The sequence below is a fragment of the Bombus fervidus genome, chromosome 6, assembly GCF_041682495.2.
Source record: "Bombus fervidus isolate BK054 chromosome 6, iyBomFerv1, whole genome shotgun sequence".
Classification (NCBI taxonomy): domain Eukaryota; kingdom Metazoa; phylum Arthropoda; class Insecta; order Hymenoptera; family Apidae; genus Bombus; species Bombus fervidus.
The window spans coordinates 14,044,274-14,061,993 of NC_091522.1; the positions used below are offsets into that span (position 1 = coordinate 14,044,274).

Here is a 17,720-nt window from a genome sequence, read left to right on the forward strand (position 1 = left end):
GTGTGTCACAGTATTTTGTAAAACAATAATCAGGTAACACATGGAATTTATTTCGTTATTTTTTAGCATTCGCCTCTTAAATTCAATTTTTTTTTTTTCTTAATGTGTATATGTTCAAATTGGAAGAAAAGATTTGCATTTTTTATCATATAATTAATAAAGTACTATTCACACATATATATATATAAACATAATAAATTATATGTTCAGAAATGAAGTTATAAATTAAAGTAAGATACTTTTACATAGGGTGCGCCAGCAGTTTAAGAAATTTCAACAATTTTAGCTGCTTTGTTACGAAAGAATATTATTTGACGAAATTATTCATCAAATATCCTTTAATCATTGAAAACTTCGAAAAGAGTACTTTCATTTAGCGATGGCAACCCTAACTTTGAAGAAATTATTTATACTTAAGTTACACAACATAGAATATGTTTACATATGCTTAAAGATAAATAATGGTTCATTATTTTAATTTAGGGTAGGTACAGTAATAGAACAGCAAGCTTTAACTTAAAATTGTTTACATTGAATTATATTTTATTGAAAAATTGATAAAAATAAAATTATATCTGATATACATATTAATTTGGTTAATTTTTTTGTGACTAGATTACAATACATTTTTATTAAATTTTCACATTGAGGTTATGTCTCGACTGCATAAAAATTGTATCGAGTTTGGGTTTGAATACAATTCTTTGAATACATACACGTATATTTATAATAATTTGTATTTCAATGAATTCATTATATAATGTGAACATAAACTTGCGATATATGTTTCACTTGCATATCATGTGACAATTGTTTAATCTACAAAAAAATATGTACAAGCGAATTTATTGGCCTTTTACATTTAAGATTACATTTATGTAATTGAACGTAAAAGTGAATTTGAAATAAACAAAGATTAACAGGATAGATTAGTCGAAGCATGGGTATCCTACGTAAGCGCGCGAAAATTTATGAGAACAGTGCGGTAATAGTAGTGACAAAACGTTTTGCAGCGGTCGGTCTCTTTGGGTGGGGAAAATCAATAAGAAAACCGAGGTTAAATCACGAGTATGGCTCATTAACGTTTAATGAATAAATCTTATAGTGATATTTTTTAATATCGCGATATACATATGAATGTGTCTGTGTTTGTGAAATCTTTACACTGACGCTTTCAAAATGTGGCGTCTCTTGATGGACACGTTATTTGACTGAATGTAGTGCGTACTTGGTTATCTTTAACAGCTGTGTTCAATAAGAGGAAAATGTTAAAAAACTATGTAATTGATGCTTCTTGACATCTAATTTGAGGAACGAGATATCGAGTTGCGCTTAACAATGTTAATACTTCGAGAAATTTTGTTAATTTACTTTACATTGTGTATCATATCACAAATCAACTATGTTAAAAGTACACATATTTCGGGTACCTTTAATACAAAGGAATTCTTCCGTTTCCTCATAAAATTCGGTTTTCAAAAAACTGATCGTCATCGTCAAAAAGATTCGGTTGGATATATTTTCGGCAATGTAACGTCGAAAAGCAACTTTTCTGCTCCAATTACATTGGCAGTTTTAGATCGTGGTTATTTTTTAGAATATTATGGTAATCGTACATTAAGAGACAAAAACACTGCTTGTACTCTTATGTTTAACACTTTGAATCAAAGTTCTTACGATATGCATTGTAATGAAAAAGGACAAGACTTTTTGAGGTAAGTTGTTTTTCTAAATTCTGTTTTATAATTCTTCAAAGTAGCATTAGAAACTTCAATTACTTAATGTCTTTTTTTATAAAGGAGAATACCTTGCCAAAAAGGTAAATTATGTCCAGATGAAGATTCCATATGGAACATTGTAAAGGGATATCAATTTACATATGTTGTACAAGATTTTTGGCAGCCACGTTTTTGGTATATGAGTCTAGTGGCATGTTACAGAAATACAACTACTTGTCAGTGGGAATACTATGATAAACATGATGAATTAGAATACGATATTTGGCTAGTAAATGGAAATCCAAATACTAGTGGCCTAAATAGCTTAACATATCAGTTTTCATATGATAGACAGAATACTATAGAATTGTACTTGCTGTTTTTTATGTGTTACATTATACTTGTGCCACTACAATTATATGCTGTAAGATTACAAAAGCATCCTGTAACAAGATTATTCACAGCTAGTTTATTATTAGAGTTTATAGCAGTGTGTTTAATTTTGATACACGTGTTAAAATTTGCTCTTGATGGAGTCGGATATGAACAATTAGAAGTTGCTGGAGATATTTTTGATATTTTATCAAGAGTGAGTTTTAATAAATAATTTTTGTCTTTTTTATTATTTATATTCAAATTACCTATAATACTTTAATTTTATATAACTATTTTTATGTGATTTAGACATCATTCATGTTACTTCTTCTCCTACTTGCTAAAGGATGGGCTGTAACTAGAATGGAATTGACATGGAAGCCATTGGTCTTTACTATATGGCTTTGTTATGGAGTAGTTCATATTCTCTTATATGTGTGGAACATGGTATGCTTCTATTCATACATATTTCTTTCTGTGGAAATAAAATTTCAATTAAGTACAGAGATAATATTTTTAGACTGAGGTTGATATTATTGAAGATATTGATGAGTATCAAACATGGCCAGGCTGGTTTATACTTTTATTTCGTAGTGCAATAATGATTTGGTTTTTATGTGAACTTAGAAACACTATGACATATGAACATAATACTCAGAAATTAAATTTTCTACTTCATTTTGGTGCATCTTCATTGGTTTGGTTTATTTACTTACCTATTATAGCACTTATTGCTCTTCAAGTAAGTGCATTGTGGAGGTTTAAACTACTATTGGGTAAGTACGTCATAAAATTTTAAATATAACACCATTTTTATTTGTGCACTTTATGGTTGTAGGTATTACATACTCTGCTGATTGTTTTGCATATTGTGTAATGGCACATTTACTTTGGCCAACTCGAAGCGAACAGTATTTTTTACTTGCACAAGGAGCAGATAATGGGGATGAACTTGATGAATTTAATGAAGCGCCACATGTATTGAATAATTATGTAGAACCTCCAGAACTTACTAAAATAATTACTTAATGTCAAGGCACAAAAGGCAAAGAATTACAGATATGAAAACTCAAACTTATAGTTTGATACATACTGTTTGCCAAATAACAAAAATTTTATAGAATTGATAATACTCTGCTATATACTTGAGACTGATATATTCTGAACACTGTGTAATTAGAGATATACTAATAATCAAATTTACATTTGTGATAGGAAGCTAATAATTGACACAATGAAGAATAAAAAAAATTGGTGAGTATGATATGAGTATCTTTAAATAATTTTTTATTTAAGAAAAATATAGACATATGATTGAGCTATATCAGTTTGTAGATATAAATAGATGTTGTTATCTTCTATGCGAGGTGTTTGCTAAAAGATGGTACAAAATTTAAAGGGTACTTCTAAAAGCCAAAGTAAGACAAAAATAAAGAATAGAAATCAACTAAAATAGCTACAGTAAAGTTCTTTACATGAATGTGGATGGATGGAAGTGGTGCTATGATATATACGGAATACAGAGAATATACACATATCAAAACAAACGAAAAATAACTATTACACACAGTAATATTTATATATGCACGGGTATACACGAAATAAAAAGTGAGAAAGCAAGAACAACTACAGAGAAATAAATTAAATCGATATTAGTACTACAAGTTATTAACTACGAATTAATATATAAATAAAAAGGAGATTTTAAGTTATTACGTCAAATAGTTTTTCCAACGTTCCGGTTTCGTTGTTACAATAATTCTGTCGTTCTGAAATTATTCTAAGTAAGAAATGGCGACGATATCTTAGAAATCGTTTTCAAATAAAGATATGATCATTATGCAACATATATACTGTTTACCAAATATGTTTAAAGAACGTTTATCACCTCTAGATCAAAGATCAGAACAATAGACACAGACTTGCATTGGTGGCTTGAAGTTACCATCATCTTGCCAGGCCTTTACAATATTTTTATTGATTTTTACATGTCAGTAACTAATTCAATTAGTTGCAAATGCAATTTTTGGTTTTTCACTTTCGTTTTATTTTGACTTGTAGAAATACCCTTTAAAATGTTTACCATATTTTACAAAACATTCTGTATAACTTTTATGCTACTGTATATAATAATAATTAGCTATCAGTATTTAATATTTAAGGGATTACTTGTTATTTATAATGGTACTTATATAGGTATAGTCTTTATTCATATTTTTTACTATTTACAATACTAGTAAATACAATCCTGTAATTGAAATGTCAAATTTCAACTTTAGATTGCTCATGTCATACTCTTTGATCATAAGAATTTAACACCAATTCATCCATCACTATTTATTAATTATATGTAAAAATTTCAATGAGGTAATCATACACAGTTGTATTTGTAAAAGATTTATGTCTAATTTTATCTCTAATTCTACATGTACTTATGTATATTTGCTCTGTATGAAAACTGTTCCATTGCACATTTTAGAAAAGTATGAAAGCTGAAAATAAATTAATTGACTGTCTTTATGTTTATTTTATTAGTATATATTTGTAAAAACATGTATGATTCTAATGTACATAAATGAAATCATTTATCAATATATTATAGATAAGGTACTCATAAAAAGTATTCTATATGCATTAATAATTTTTTCAGTATTATATTGCAGTAAATACTGTGTTAAAATTTGAACCAATGGTATTATCATAAATATATGTTTTATATGTATTTTAATAATGGCTGTTATCGTCTTAATATATTTTTTGGTCTATAACCATACTTTTACTTTTTCTTTTAAATAAATAGCACCACAAACATTCAAATATATGTTATTTGAAACATATAAAGCTGTAATGCTTTATGTGAGAGTTTCATTCATCAACATTCATTTATGCTCTTATAGACAACTATAACTTTTTTGCTCAATCTTGTAACAAATCAAGTATTAAAGTAATAAAATATTTACCTGGTATACTTATAAATTGTGTGCATGTATTCTGCGAGATACAATAATTCAAATATATTAATACTTATAAAAATAAATTATTACAATATAGAAAACTAAAACTATAACATTTTCTTTAGATTCATTCATAAAAATTTCACACCCAAGAGAATGTAAATAAAATAATTCTAAAAAAATTGTTCATGCATAGCAGTGCTTTTTTATTTTATAAAGAGGATCAAAATATTTGATATGTACAAATGTTTATTCTATTTTTAAAATATTGCTGAAAGTTTGTAAATTAATGTATGTGAATCAATTTTGAAAATATGTACCTATTATTCTTAGATTGGTAATTTCAAAAGTAAAAGACAAATGTGCAAATTATGCTGGCATAAGCTTGCATCCAGGATTGTATGTTATTATATTATAAAGAAATAGAGCGATAACTAAACATGTTCTAATTAAAAATATTCTGTATGTATGTCTTTTAATACATAGAGTTTCTAACAACTACATTTTGTTGATATCCTCTTGTATGAAAGCTACGTAGAAAAACAAAGCATTAATAATTAATAAAATATTAGTCAAACCATAAAAGTTTTAAATCAATTATAGATTTATTTACACAAATAATCTTATTCAAATTTACAATAGCTTTAAGTGTGAAGTAAGATCGTCTATCAATTGCTTTGGACCAGGCCCAATTCCAAGAGTAGATGTTGTACCAGGTTCTAATTGAGTTTTACCTGCATCTTTTATTATAGAAATAATTAAACCAGCTTTATGAGCATTAGTAGCCAATGACATTAACTTCTCTTTATCAGATATCTTTAATATAATTTTAGGTTGACCCTGAAATAACCAAGATTCATATATTTGCTGATATTTTTTGTTAGCTGATATTTGACGACAACACTCTACTGCAGCATGGGCACATTGTGCAGCAGTTTTTCCCTTTCCCATGGATATGTCTGATCTTACAACTAGCACCATTTTATAATGTTCACTTTTTGAATATTTTATAGGATAAATAAACACACGTTTTATATAATTCATTAACGACATGTTCATTCATTTAAGTATGACTCTTCTTTCTTTTTTTGATATTTGTCCATACACACTTTGAATCTTTTTACTTGCTCTTGACACTTTCTCCAATCTTGAGTTTCTACTATACACTCCTAAAAATGTAATGAAAAACTAATAATATTTTTACATTATATGATTTCATAATTGCACATGTAATATATGTATATATAATAATATAATAACAAAGTAAATACTTGAACTTCATAATGTAATTCCATACAACCAGTTTTTTTTAACATTTCTTCAACCGGGTCATTAACATTTTGTTGATGCGTATCTAAATTTGGAATCATTTTACGTTTAAGTTACACGCATAATATTAAATTTTGTGGTTATAATAGTAAAGTTTTAAAGGTTATTTTGCATGTATTTGCTACACTTTAATAAAACTACGACACTTTATAATTAGTTTCGTAGTAGCAGAGATAGTAGATTATAGTTTAGAGCACCATATATAAATAGATCTCAACCTGGAGTAGGGAAAACCGTCTGAAAATTGAGTCACGTCTAGTCGTGAAAAATCACATGGATGGTCTACAAAGTTCATGTTCTCATGAGGTAGACAGAGATGGGTAGAGCATCTTTATCTTTTTCTAAGCATTCATACCATGTCACGCATGCGCAGAATGCAAACCTTCCTGTCTTTCATGTTGATTTTTCACAACTAGCCATAATTCAATTTTCAGATAATTTTCCCTAGGCGTCAATATATAAGTGTTTCTTATGTGAAATCTATCTTCTATAAAACCCGTTTATATGATCGTGGTTTAGAGTTCAGTGTATGATTTTATTTGCAAATGTTGAAGCCTTCAGCCAAATGCGAGTTTATTTTTATGATTGTATTGGTTCTATCAGAAATAATCAATCAGACTCTTCTTTTGTATGCCATGTTATGTGACAACTTACTAATTTTATATAATATAAAACAATAAGGAACATTAATCTGGCAATACTGACAAGGTTGTAAGGTTGCCCTCGTGTAAACATAACCTTATCAATATACTTTCCCCGACTTTATGAAATGCTTGTGTTATAATATGTTCTGTCACGCTAAATGACAATAAATAATAGATAATATAACAACTTAGATTTGTTTCTTATTTATATTTCTTTTATTTGAATCTTTTCACAGTAATTTAGTAGCACATATATTTTTACGTTAATATGTTCTATTTTTATTCCGAATATTTATATTTTACCTCTACTTTATTACAATTATGATATCTATGTATAATTATAAAAAAATAATGTGTATTTACATCAATTTCTCGAAGAAAACATTAATAACAATCCGTCTATGCGCTCTAATACAATTTTTTCAAACATTGGAAATAGAATTTCAGTTGTGTAAATACAGTGTTACCACGTTGAACATCGCCATTTATTGCGCTACCTTCGATATATGGCTGCTGCTAGTGTCTTGAGTTCTCCACCAGACGACAACAAGCTGTGGCATAGTAGAGTAGGCAATATGACAAGTAATATGTTCTATTACGTGTGCCGCCAATATTCTTTGATTTTTATGTCCTATTATCTATCAGCCGGATATGCGTTAAATTAGAAAACGTGTCGATGATCGTGTATTTAAATACTAATCATAACTGCGTTCACACTGGGGCGTTAAGTGTTCTTCTGCCGGTCGTCAACTGTAACATTTTCGTAAGTATTTAACGCGTTTTTCTTATTGTGATGACTTCAACAACTTTTCTTTTCTTACGAATATAATCACTAGTCACGAGAAACTGTTCAATAAAGATGTTTCATTTATAATTCGTGTTTTTTTTTCATCGTTGTAATTCGCAAGATGATATAACAATCCCATAATTCCATAGCACGTGGGTGACGTACGTTAAATAGTTATATATGAATATATTAAAACGAGATTTTACTATATTTCATTGATTTATACATAGAGATATACTTATGCATAGAAATTTTCATACTTGAGTCAACTTTAGGGTTAATTGCTGGATTACAAGATATTAGAAAAAAGAAAAATGTAGTGGTCAATCATTTTGCAAAGCAAACTTGCGTGATTATACTTAACTTCTGTATTTTAGATATCGTTATGTATCGCAGCATATTTTAATATCAGTTCCATCCTTTAAAGATTGAGTTATATCACATATTAGAAAATGAATTAGTTTTACGTATATAAATATATGCTCAAAGACGGGCGCCAAATATAATCGGTAATGCGGTTAAATAAGGTTGCAAGTATTTTAATTTAGAAAAGTTATTTGAATCAATCACACTACAATTATCGGATGAATAATTCGTTTTTTATAATATCATAACTTGTATCTAATTTTTATAAAGAAATGTTTTTAAACTCTATTTTGAATTAAATCTTCTATTTCAATAGGAATTGTTTAAAAACGAACATATGGATAAAGTAAAATCGATCAATAATTTTTATATAATGTAATAGTGACATTATGTGCACGTTGATAGTAATTTGCTTGTTTATACCATCGTAAATAGTTTTTTGTATTTTCGCGCCAAGTAATACAGCGACTTGTGGATAATAGCAGAAGCTTTAGTTCTCATTTTGCCACTAGGTGGCTACGATTGCCTGTTGTATTCTCGTTAGTGTTCGATTTTGTGTTCAGTTTATATATAAGAGCAAGATGTTAAAAGTACTGTTGGATAGTCAGATGCTTCCCGGGTACGATCAGCGCATATTGGGGCCATTTTACAAGACCACATTATGTGTCCGGTACTTTATGGTTAAAACCTTATGAACGTATCACAAAAATTTGCTTGCATAACTCGTGTAAAACTATCACCGTGGAAGCGTTATATATGGACTATCTTTTGCCATTTTTATGTAAATATTGTATTTTATTGTCTTTCGACGTCTAGGTATTAAATTTTGTTTTTCTAGTATTCTTTAACGTTTCATTGTGTCTTTTATATAAATTGTAGTATTAATTTTTATTTATCGGTCTACATTTTGAACAGTATTCGTTATTAAATGAAGCTACAATCGCAATTGTACCACAAGAATGTTTAACGAATGCTTATATCCGTGATTCTTGAATCAGATTAAGACCGATTGAGTCAATTCTTTATTACTATAACTATACAAAATTGAACATCACCGATGGAGAAACCGAAACGAGGTCGTGCGAGTAGCGATCAGTTAGTTTTGATATGAATGGATCAGTTGAAAAGCGCGGGAATTCATGAAAATGCTCGTAACGGCGGATAATCTGCAATGGTAATAGGGGACGCGCGAATTACGAGAAAGCGGGTGGGATCGAACGATAGACAGTTAATTTTAGAATGTCGCTGTTGCTGCTGACGATAACCGCGACAAACGGACAAATATCTTTCGAGACAGAGAGAGAAAGATAGTGAGAGAGAGAGACGAGAGAGAGAGAGAGAGAGAGAGAGAGAGAGAGAGAGAGAGAGAGAGAGAGAGAGAGAGAGAGGCGAGAGAGAGAGAGAGAGAGACGAGAAGGAACGTAACTTGGAACGGTACGTAATAAGTTTTGCGAAGAGACGAAGCGAGAGGTGAGGAAAGCAGAAGGCGAACGAACAAAAGCACCGGTGGTTCGCGCGTATTCTCGTGGTCGAAGCGTGCCCGATGCATCGGGAAGGTGTGTTAATAAACACGATTTTAATAAATGACCTTCGCTTTTTTTTCTAGTCGGAGAACTGTGTTTGAATCATTTGACTCTGACCGTGGTGGTGAGCACAAAAAGTCAACGGTGCAAACATTCTTCTGTTTCGCGAAGAATTGGCACGTGTGCCGCTTTGACTAAATTATTGATCTATTGATCATGGAGGAAGAAATTGTGAATGGGATTGCAAACAAAAACGGGGATTCAGAAGTGGACGAAGAAATGAAACAGGACGAAGATGGGACGTTCGACGAATCGAGCTACCCGGAGCTAGACCACTCGCAAACCGGTCGCAGAACGAGTATCTTCAAGTATTACTCGTTCAACAAGAAAGGTGAGTCCGGCCTATTTGTCTTCGATAAAATTGTAACGTGTAAAAAGGAATCGTTACATCGTTGTCAGTTTTGGAAAATTAGAAAAGAAAGCCACCCAGTCGTTGCAGGTTGCAACATCGATGCAACATTCGATCGATGATTTTTTTTGTGTTCGTCCAGTTGTCGAATTCTTTGTAAGTTAATCCTTTTTATCGCGAGTTATATGTGGAGCCAAAGTTTTTATCAGATATATCCGATAATAAACGATAGAGAAACGTCGATCTTCGAACAGTCGATTTTCGAACAGTCGACCTTCGATCTGTCGGTCTTTGAACGGTCGACCTTCGAACAATCGATCTTCGAACAGTCGATCTTCGAACTGTCGATATTGTTTGGAATTCAAGAATTGAGAGATATAAATAGAAATATTAGATAAGGTAAAAAATCAGAAATTCGAATCTTTTGAAGAAAACGTGATAATATGTGTGCTTACGATTATACAGCGCATCAGCAGTCTGTTTAAAAATGTAAGAATACAGCATAATTAAGATATAAATATATTTATGCGCATGTGCATAGCGGATGGAAACGATTGATAGAAAGAATATTCAATTTAACGCGCGCTTGTGATTTTGATTACATTCTCAGATCGATCGCCTTTAACGTGGTAAATAAGATTATTTAAATTTCCAAACTGCATTATTATTATGTGGGCTAGTTATTGGTAGCGTTCAAAGAATGATAAATATATTCGTATTTAAACACGATGGATGGGATTTTGCAATCGGAACAAGGAGCATTGGCATTGTGTATGCAACGATAGGTGATGCATAACGTGTCGCGCGAAGTTTCACGAGATTGACGGTCTCGTATCTTGCTGATCCTTCTGCCAAAGTATGTGTCAAACGCTTTCTAATTGCGTATGGACGTTTTGAAGGTAAACGTGATCAAATCAGTTATTTAAGGTAGGTCACGATCATACAAAAAATAGTTTTTGGCTTCCGAAACGGGAAATTTATATAAACTACTATCTATATTATTTATTTTACTACTTATATACTATTAACTTGCTATTTATATACTATACTATTTATATAACAACTATCATCTATATAAATGATGTTATATAAAGTATATACTCGTTAACGTTGAGCAATAGGGAACTTGAATCATAGAGAAAGATGTATTTACGTCCCAGTTGCAGTATGTTAAACAAAGAACGACATCTTCAAATTTCGAACATGACCCAAATTAAAAAATGCAAAAGTATTTCTTCAGTAATGATTCTGTTGCGCACAATAAGACGGGCCTCATTTCCTCAGGGCTCTCGTTCACTTCTTCCTATTGAAGAGCAAAATCGATAGCATAACTCGGTCGAAGAGCGTAAACCTGTTCGCAGACAGATGAGCATAGGGAGTAGAAGGCAAAAATCCACGTTTATAGCAGCAGTGTGTTATGCAACATCGTGTAGACAGTTGAGGATAAAATATTTTGTACGACGCATCGTCATTTGTAAATGTGAGCGAACCTCTGCGACTGGGCAATCTAGCCCATTTTTATCACGATGCATTCGAGTTGAAAGATGATATGTTTCGAGCCCGCGTGTGCATCTCGGGTTATCGCCATCTATATATCTATATTGCTGCGCGCTGTAGCTCTCGATGCACCGAGATCGCATGTTATACGTGCCTTAAATTGGAGCAGGTCTGCAGGAGAATCGCAGGAGACCTAGTTACCTTGGTCGTTCGACACGGTTTACTTTTGTTTTGGTAGGAGACAAAAATTGGGTCGGAAATTTTAATTCCTATAGTATGGAGAAAATTTGCGATTTAAGTAAATATGGATGGCGGTATATGACATATTGAACGCAGTTATGGTGGAAGGTAGATCGAGAGTCCATTGCGATAAGAAGGAACAAGAGTGTGTTTCGGTGTCTATCAGTCTCAGACTTGTTAGTAAAACTATCTGGAGTGGTTCCAGATGGATCGTCTAGAATAGTGGAAGATAAGTCAGATGGTGTTTTTGTAAAGGGATGATAATCTTTCGAGCAATCGTATTTTTAATGTCCCTCTGGCGGAGGGCATAGGATTTAATAGTGGCCTTTTGAAAAGGCATATGATGTTGAAGTTATGTTATAATTATATTGTCGAGTCAATACGATGTCGAAGTAAAATTAATACGATTAGAACGAATGCAGTTAATTAAACAACGTTGATAATGATGTTATTGGTTGCTTGTGGACATCTCGATATTTTTATAATTACGAAACTGCATAATATTTGCGTAAACAAGCGATTCACATAACAGCAGAGTAAATGAACAAAAAAAAAAAACCACAAAAATTCCATATTTCATTTCACTAATGTGTTATCTATATAATTTTGATTTTTCCTCCATTTAATTTTTACCCGACAAATTCTTTTTCTCGCCACCCATTTGTACACCTATCGCAAGGAAGTTTTATCTGTAGAAGAATTCCATTATCGCTTCTTCACGATCAGGGGGCATCCGATAAAATCCTGCTTACTGATTTACAAAGAAGAACCGCCCGAAACACCGAGACCATCGAAAAACCAGTTTGAATTTCATATACTGAAGCACAGTATATATATCCACATAGTAGCAATAGTAATAGTAGCAATAAGTTTACAGGCGAATGATTTGATCGCTCGATATAAATTTCGTAAAGTGACAAGCCTATTCAATAATTTTATTAATTAACTCGATATATTTCGTTAACGTATCGAAGCGCCTTTCAGTATTTTTGTAACAGGTACGTATCTTAAATTTTTCAAAGTGGAGAACAGGTCAAGAGCAGGAAGAGGTAATTAGCCTTCAGCGACAATGAATTCATGCCTCTTCCGTATTGCTCTATTCCGATTTAAAAAGTCGCAACGATACTCACACGCTCACTCCCGCTCCTCTCGTACTACGCGATGCGACGGGGAGAATCTCCCGTGAAATTTTCATTGAATTCTTCTAAAGATTTTTGTAAAGCGAGAAAAACGATATTAGATTTTTTTCATCAAGACATTTCGTGATGTGTAATTGAAGGTGTCGAGATAATAAAGTCGACCGAAAAGTGTTTGTTTCCTAATCGAAGGATATATCGTTATAATCTGTTCTTTTTTTTATCTTTAATCGGTAAGCGTTTTAATCTTCGTAATACCTATACGACGTTACATCGGTGCAAGGAAGGCTGGACTCAGTGAAGAAAATTGAACTTGGAACTATTGCAACAGACTTCGGTTTATCTTACATTGGTGATTCGATCAGACTGAGATCTGCAATCTAAAGTAAATAACAAACAATTGATTGGTGAACGATCGAAGAATAGTGGATGTGAATTCTGTTTAAAATTGGCAAGACTAGATATGTACATATATGTGTATAAATCGTATGGAAAATCTAAAGGAAAACAGGTTTTTATAATTGTATAACGATTTAACGAACAATATATAGCATATCATTAGATAAATTTTATGACATAAGCTCGATATACGAAGGTTACCAAATACTTTGCAAATACGTTGCAAGATTAATAATCGCGTTATTGACTAAGAGAAATCTTTTGAAGATTTTCTCGCGTATCACGTATCAAGCTGGTTTCTAATCTTACCATTATCGTCCCAACCTACTCACGGGTTATCAAAGGACATAATGAAGCATGATAAAAGAGCATATCGTTTATTATGTTAATAATCCTTTTCTTTGTGTAACAGAAGTACTACAGAATCGTTAAATCAGATTGCAAGTAACGTCGTTTGAATAAAATTGTAAGACGTGCATTGCACGTGGCATGTTCATCTTTTTCCTCTTACGTTACAATTCAAAACTGTATTTGCCAGATCTTGTAAACGTAACGCTGTAATAATATTACGTTTGCTTTTTAGATACAATGCCAAACTTGACGAAGAGATCGGGTCCTCTTATCGGAGTAATTGATGTTGGCACACGGACCGTTCGCTTTGTGGTGAGACATTTTTACAGTACAGTGTATAGTTGTTCGATATTGACTTTACTTGAGTTGATTTTTCATGTAGAATCCTTTTAATACCAGCTATTCTTGATCGAAATCATTTCAATTGGGATAGTACTTCTTATACTATAACTTCTTTAATTTGGATTGTAACAACTGTTAGGATCCTTGCTATGAATGTATACATTGCTCGTGTATATAAAGTTGTTAACATTAACGGTTTACTAATTGAATCTATACCTTTCGGAAATAAGAGGAACATAAAATGGAAATAAAATTGAATTGCATTGCAGGTGTTCAATGCAAAACACATAGCTGAAGTGGCATCTCATCAAATCGACATAGAACAAATAAGTCCGCAAGAAGGATGGATGGAACAGGACCCGAGAGAGATTCTTTTTGCGGTAAAGACGTGCATCAAAGATGTTGTCCGGAAATTGGATGTGCTTGGATTGAAGATAAACGAAATAATAACGATTGGTATTACAAATCAAAGAGAAACTACATTGGCATGGGATTCAACGACCGGTGAACCGTTATATAATGCGATAGGTGTGTCTTGATAATAATCGGAATGATCGAGGATATTAAATTCATCATAATGCTTATTAATCCTTCTGTTATTCCAGTGTGGTCTGATATCAGAACGAATCCGATCGTCGATCAGATAATAGCCAAGTTTCCGGATCAAAGTAAAAATCATATCAAACCACTATGCGGTTTACCAGTGAGCCCGTATTTTTCGGCATTAAAAATTCGTTGGATGAAAGATAACGTGCCCACTGTTAGAAAAGCGATGCGAGATAAGCGATGCAAAGTGGGCACGATGGACACCTGGATCGTTTGGGTATGTGAGTACTGTACGTTTGAACGTAGAGCCTGTCTAGGATTCGAAAACAATTATTATACCTTACAGCAAAAGGAATGATAGATGATGACATGCATGATCCAGAGAATTCATTGAAAAATGGTTACAGAATTTAACGGGTGGCAAAGATGGTGGATTGTATATTACTGACGTAACTAATGCGTCGAGGACCATGTTAATGAACATAGAGACCCTCTCATGGGATCCCACGTTATGCAGATATTTCGACATTCCTATGCAAATATTGCCAGAGATTAAAAGCAGCGCTGAAATTTACGGTAGTATTGCGATTGGTCCATTGAAGGGTATCACCATATCCGGTGTAAGTTACATTTCTACAGACATTTGAAAAAATTAATGTATGTGTCAGACATATAAGACTCTTCATATTTTTAGATTTTAGGAAATCAGCAATCAGCGTTAGTTGGACAAAATTGTTTAAAGAAAGGACAAGCGAAAAATACATATAGAGGTGGATGTTTTCTGCTCTGTAATACGGGAACGACAGTATGTAGTATAGATAGATAATATATCGTGATTCGTCCTAGTATTTGATTAGGAATTATAAACTGTTACAATTTTTAGCGTGTGCATTCGTCTCATGGATTAGTTACAACGGTGGCATATCAATTGGGTCCAAATAGTCCAGCTGTTTATGCGCTGGAAGGTTCGGTTGCAGTAGCAGGTGCTGCTATTAAATGGTTGCGAGATAATATGAAACTTATAAAGGATGTTCATGAAAGCGAACATTTGGCTCAAAGTGTTTTCAGTACTGGCGACGTATATTTTGTACCAGCTTTTACAGGACTGTACGCTCCATATTGGAGAAAAGATGCGAGGGGGTAAATACAACTTTATGAAGTCTTGCTACATATAAAATCGATATACATATTGTTTATTTAAATATGTTTTACAGAATTATTTGTGGTCTTACTGCATTTACAACGAAACAGCATATAATAAGAGCATCATTAGAAGCTGTTTGTTTCCAAACTAGAGATATTTTAGAAGCTATGTACAAAGATTGTGGTTTTCCATTGACCAAGTTAAATACGGATGGAAAAATGTCAACAAATAATCTTCTTATGCAATTGCAAGCAGATCTTTGCGGTACGCCAGTATGTAAGTACACCTTATTAAGTATTACCAGAAATAAATAAACGTATGCATTAATGTTTTTACTTATTGGCAGTCAGATCAACGATGCCGGATATCACGGCGTTAGGTGCTGCAATGGCTGCAGGACATGCAGAAGGTATAGATGTTTGGGAATTAGAAGGTGAAGAGATAGAAAGAGTGCCCAGTGATACGTTTTTACCAACGACCACACCAGAAGGTAAAAAACTTTTAAATTTAATGACATCTACATTTTATCTTTTACGAAATGTTTTTCTTTTTTCCATAGAGAGAGATGCTAGGTATACAAAATGGAAAATGGCAGTTGAAAGAAGTTTAGGTTGGGCTGCAGTAAAGAGATCTGAACAAATGACAGGTAAATTTTATAATATCGAGCAAGTAAGATCTGAGATTTTAGGTACATTTAAAGCTATATTCCTTACTTTCCGCCGTAATTTAATTCGTTATTGAATTCCTACCCTTCACCTGCATGTGCTTATTGTAAATGTATCATGCTCATAAACAAAAAGAGTCAGTGTTTGTTTGATGGCAATGGGTTTTCCCTGTAAAATGCTAAAATTAATTTAATTTGTATTAGATTGTTTAATAACTACTTGGTACTATGGAATTGTTTGTTAACATTTACCTTAAATCCTTGTCCCAGACTTCTGTTTATAAATAAATATATGACCTCGAATATCTTGTTGTTGTTCATAAGCGTACGTATATCTATGTATGAGTGAAATCATGTGAGAGCCTGTGGTTTCGTAACTTAATTCAAAATCAACAATTGAATTTTATATGAAAGCTCTATTAATTGTTGAGAATTTTCGGGAAATTTTAATGTGTTTGCTTCTTTAATGTTCCAGACGAAAGGTATTACGTACTGGCATCGGTCCCTGCAAGTTGGTTCTTAATGACAAGCTTTATTTTGTTACGATTAAGTTATTATTTGAAAAATCGGTGACAACATTCATATTGTTACAATGGAGGATCACTTAGATAGCAGATAGCCTATATTGTATTACAAATGCAAATAGGAGTATGATTATCAAGCTTTAATTATGAATAGTAGATCAAAATATGACCATCAGTAACCGATTAAAAAACGAAAAAGTAATACAGGTAAAGACAGCTTTGATTCAGTAGAACTACCTATACTTTCAAACTTTGCCAAAAGATATCAATATAGTTAATTAAATGAAGCGCGACATAGTAAACAGCTACCAAGTTATTCGGAATTTCAGAAAAGAAAGTACTAGAAACAATGCACACATACAATAATTTAAACAATTCATTTATTCGTTATTTTTTATTTGTTGTTGATACAAGATAACGTGATATTTCGCGAACCATTACTGCCAAGTTAACAGACACAGGGCTATAGTTTTGTATAGTTTTGTAGGATTGTAAGCGTTTGTAATATTTTAGGATTTACTATTAATTAAATTTTCATAATTTCAACTATTTCCGTCGCTTTGTTTTGTACGTCTAATTTATTTGTTATATCATCAAAAAATCCTGTATGAATAATGTTACAAATATTGTATCATAAAATCAAACATTGGAAATACACGTTCGTCTTGTTTTACCGCTGTGTTTATTTTTTCAATTTTGACACTGGATCAAAATATATCCAAACGATTAATAAAAGTCGTCAGTGTTTAAATAGAGCGCGCTATAAGAGCGC

The 17,720-nt window shown here is 32.1% G+C and overlaps 4 protein-coding genes across 6 annotated transcripts; 2 read left to right on the plus strand and 2 right to left on the minus strand.

The window, feature by feature from the left end:
* Positions 1–522: 522 nt before the first annotated feature.
* Positions 523–4,609, plus strand: LOC139987958 (transmembrane protein 145). Of its 2 annotated transcripts, XR_011799988.1 has the most exons (6): positions 523–1,715; positions 1,800–2,307; positions 2,403–2,540; positions 2,614–2,869; positions 2,932–3,347; positions 3,422–4,609. XR_011799988.1 is itself a non-coding variant. In XM_072004803.1 (5 exons), exons 1-5 carry the CDS (start codon positions 1,339–1,341, stop codon positions 3,120–3,122), a joined length of 1,470 nt encoding a protein of 489 aa, XP_071860904.1. In that variant the 5' UTR covers positions 523–1,338; the 3' UTR covers positions 3,123–4,609. The 2 variants fall into 2 exon arrangements, 1 of the variants encoding a protein (XP_071860904.1); XM_072004803.1 differs by having other exon boundaries at positions 2,932–4,609.
* A 1,054-nt stretch (positions 4,610–5,663) lies between these two features.
* On the minus strand, positions 5,664–6,106 carry LOC139987967 (peptidyl-tRNA hydrolase 2, mitochondrial). Its single transcript, XM_072004818.1, has one exon. It carries the CDS (start codon positions 6,104–6,106, stop codon positions 5,681–5,683), a length of 426 nt encoding a protein of 141 aa, XP_071860919.1. The 3' UTR covers positions 5,664–5,680.
* On the minus strand, positions 6,077–6,645 carry LOC139987968 (uncharacterized). Its single transcript, XM_072004819.2, has 2 exons — positions 6,319–6,645; positions 6,077–6,216 (listed from the first exon to the last, which is right to left on the minus strand). The coding sequence occupies exons 1-2, from the start codon at positions 6,415–6,417 to the stop codon at positions 6,103–6,105; spliced, it is 213 nt and encodes a 70-aa protein (XP_071860920.1). The 5' UTR covers positions 6,418–6,645; the 3' UTR covers positions 6,077–6,102.
* An 875-nt stretch (positions 6,646–7,520) lies between these two features.
* On the plus strand, positions 7,521–17,621 carry LOC139987956 (glycerol kinase 3). Of its 2 annotated transcripts, XM_072004798.1 has the most exons (12): positions 7,521–7,783; positions 9,780–10,087; positions 13,961–14,040; positions 14,340–14,598; positions 14,676–14,893; positions 15,024–15,236; positions 15,311–15,421; positions 15,500–15,756; positions 15,831–16,036; positions 16,107–16,250; positions 16,320–16,406; positions 16,900–17,621. In XM_072004798.1, the coding sequence occupies exons 2-12, from the start codon at positions 9,913–9,915 to the stop codon at positions 16,995–16,997; spliced, it is 1,848 nt and encodes a 615-aa protein (XP_071860899.1). In that variant the 5' UTR covers positions 7,521–7,783; positions 9,780–9,912; the 3' UTR covers positions 16,998–17,621. The 2 variants fall into 2 exon arrangements, with proteins under 2 accessions (XP_071860899.1, XP_071860900.1); XM_072004799.1 differs by lacking the exon at positions 7,521–7,783 and having other exon boundaries at positions 9,655–10,087.
* The last annotated feature ends 99 nt before the right edge of the window (positions 17,622–17,720 follow it).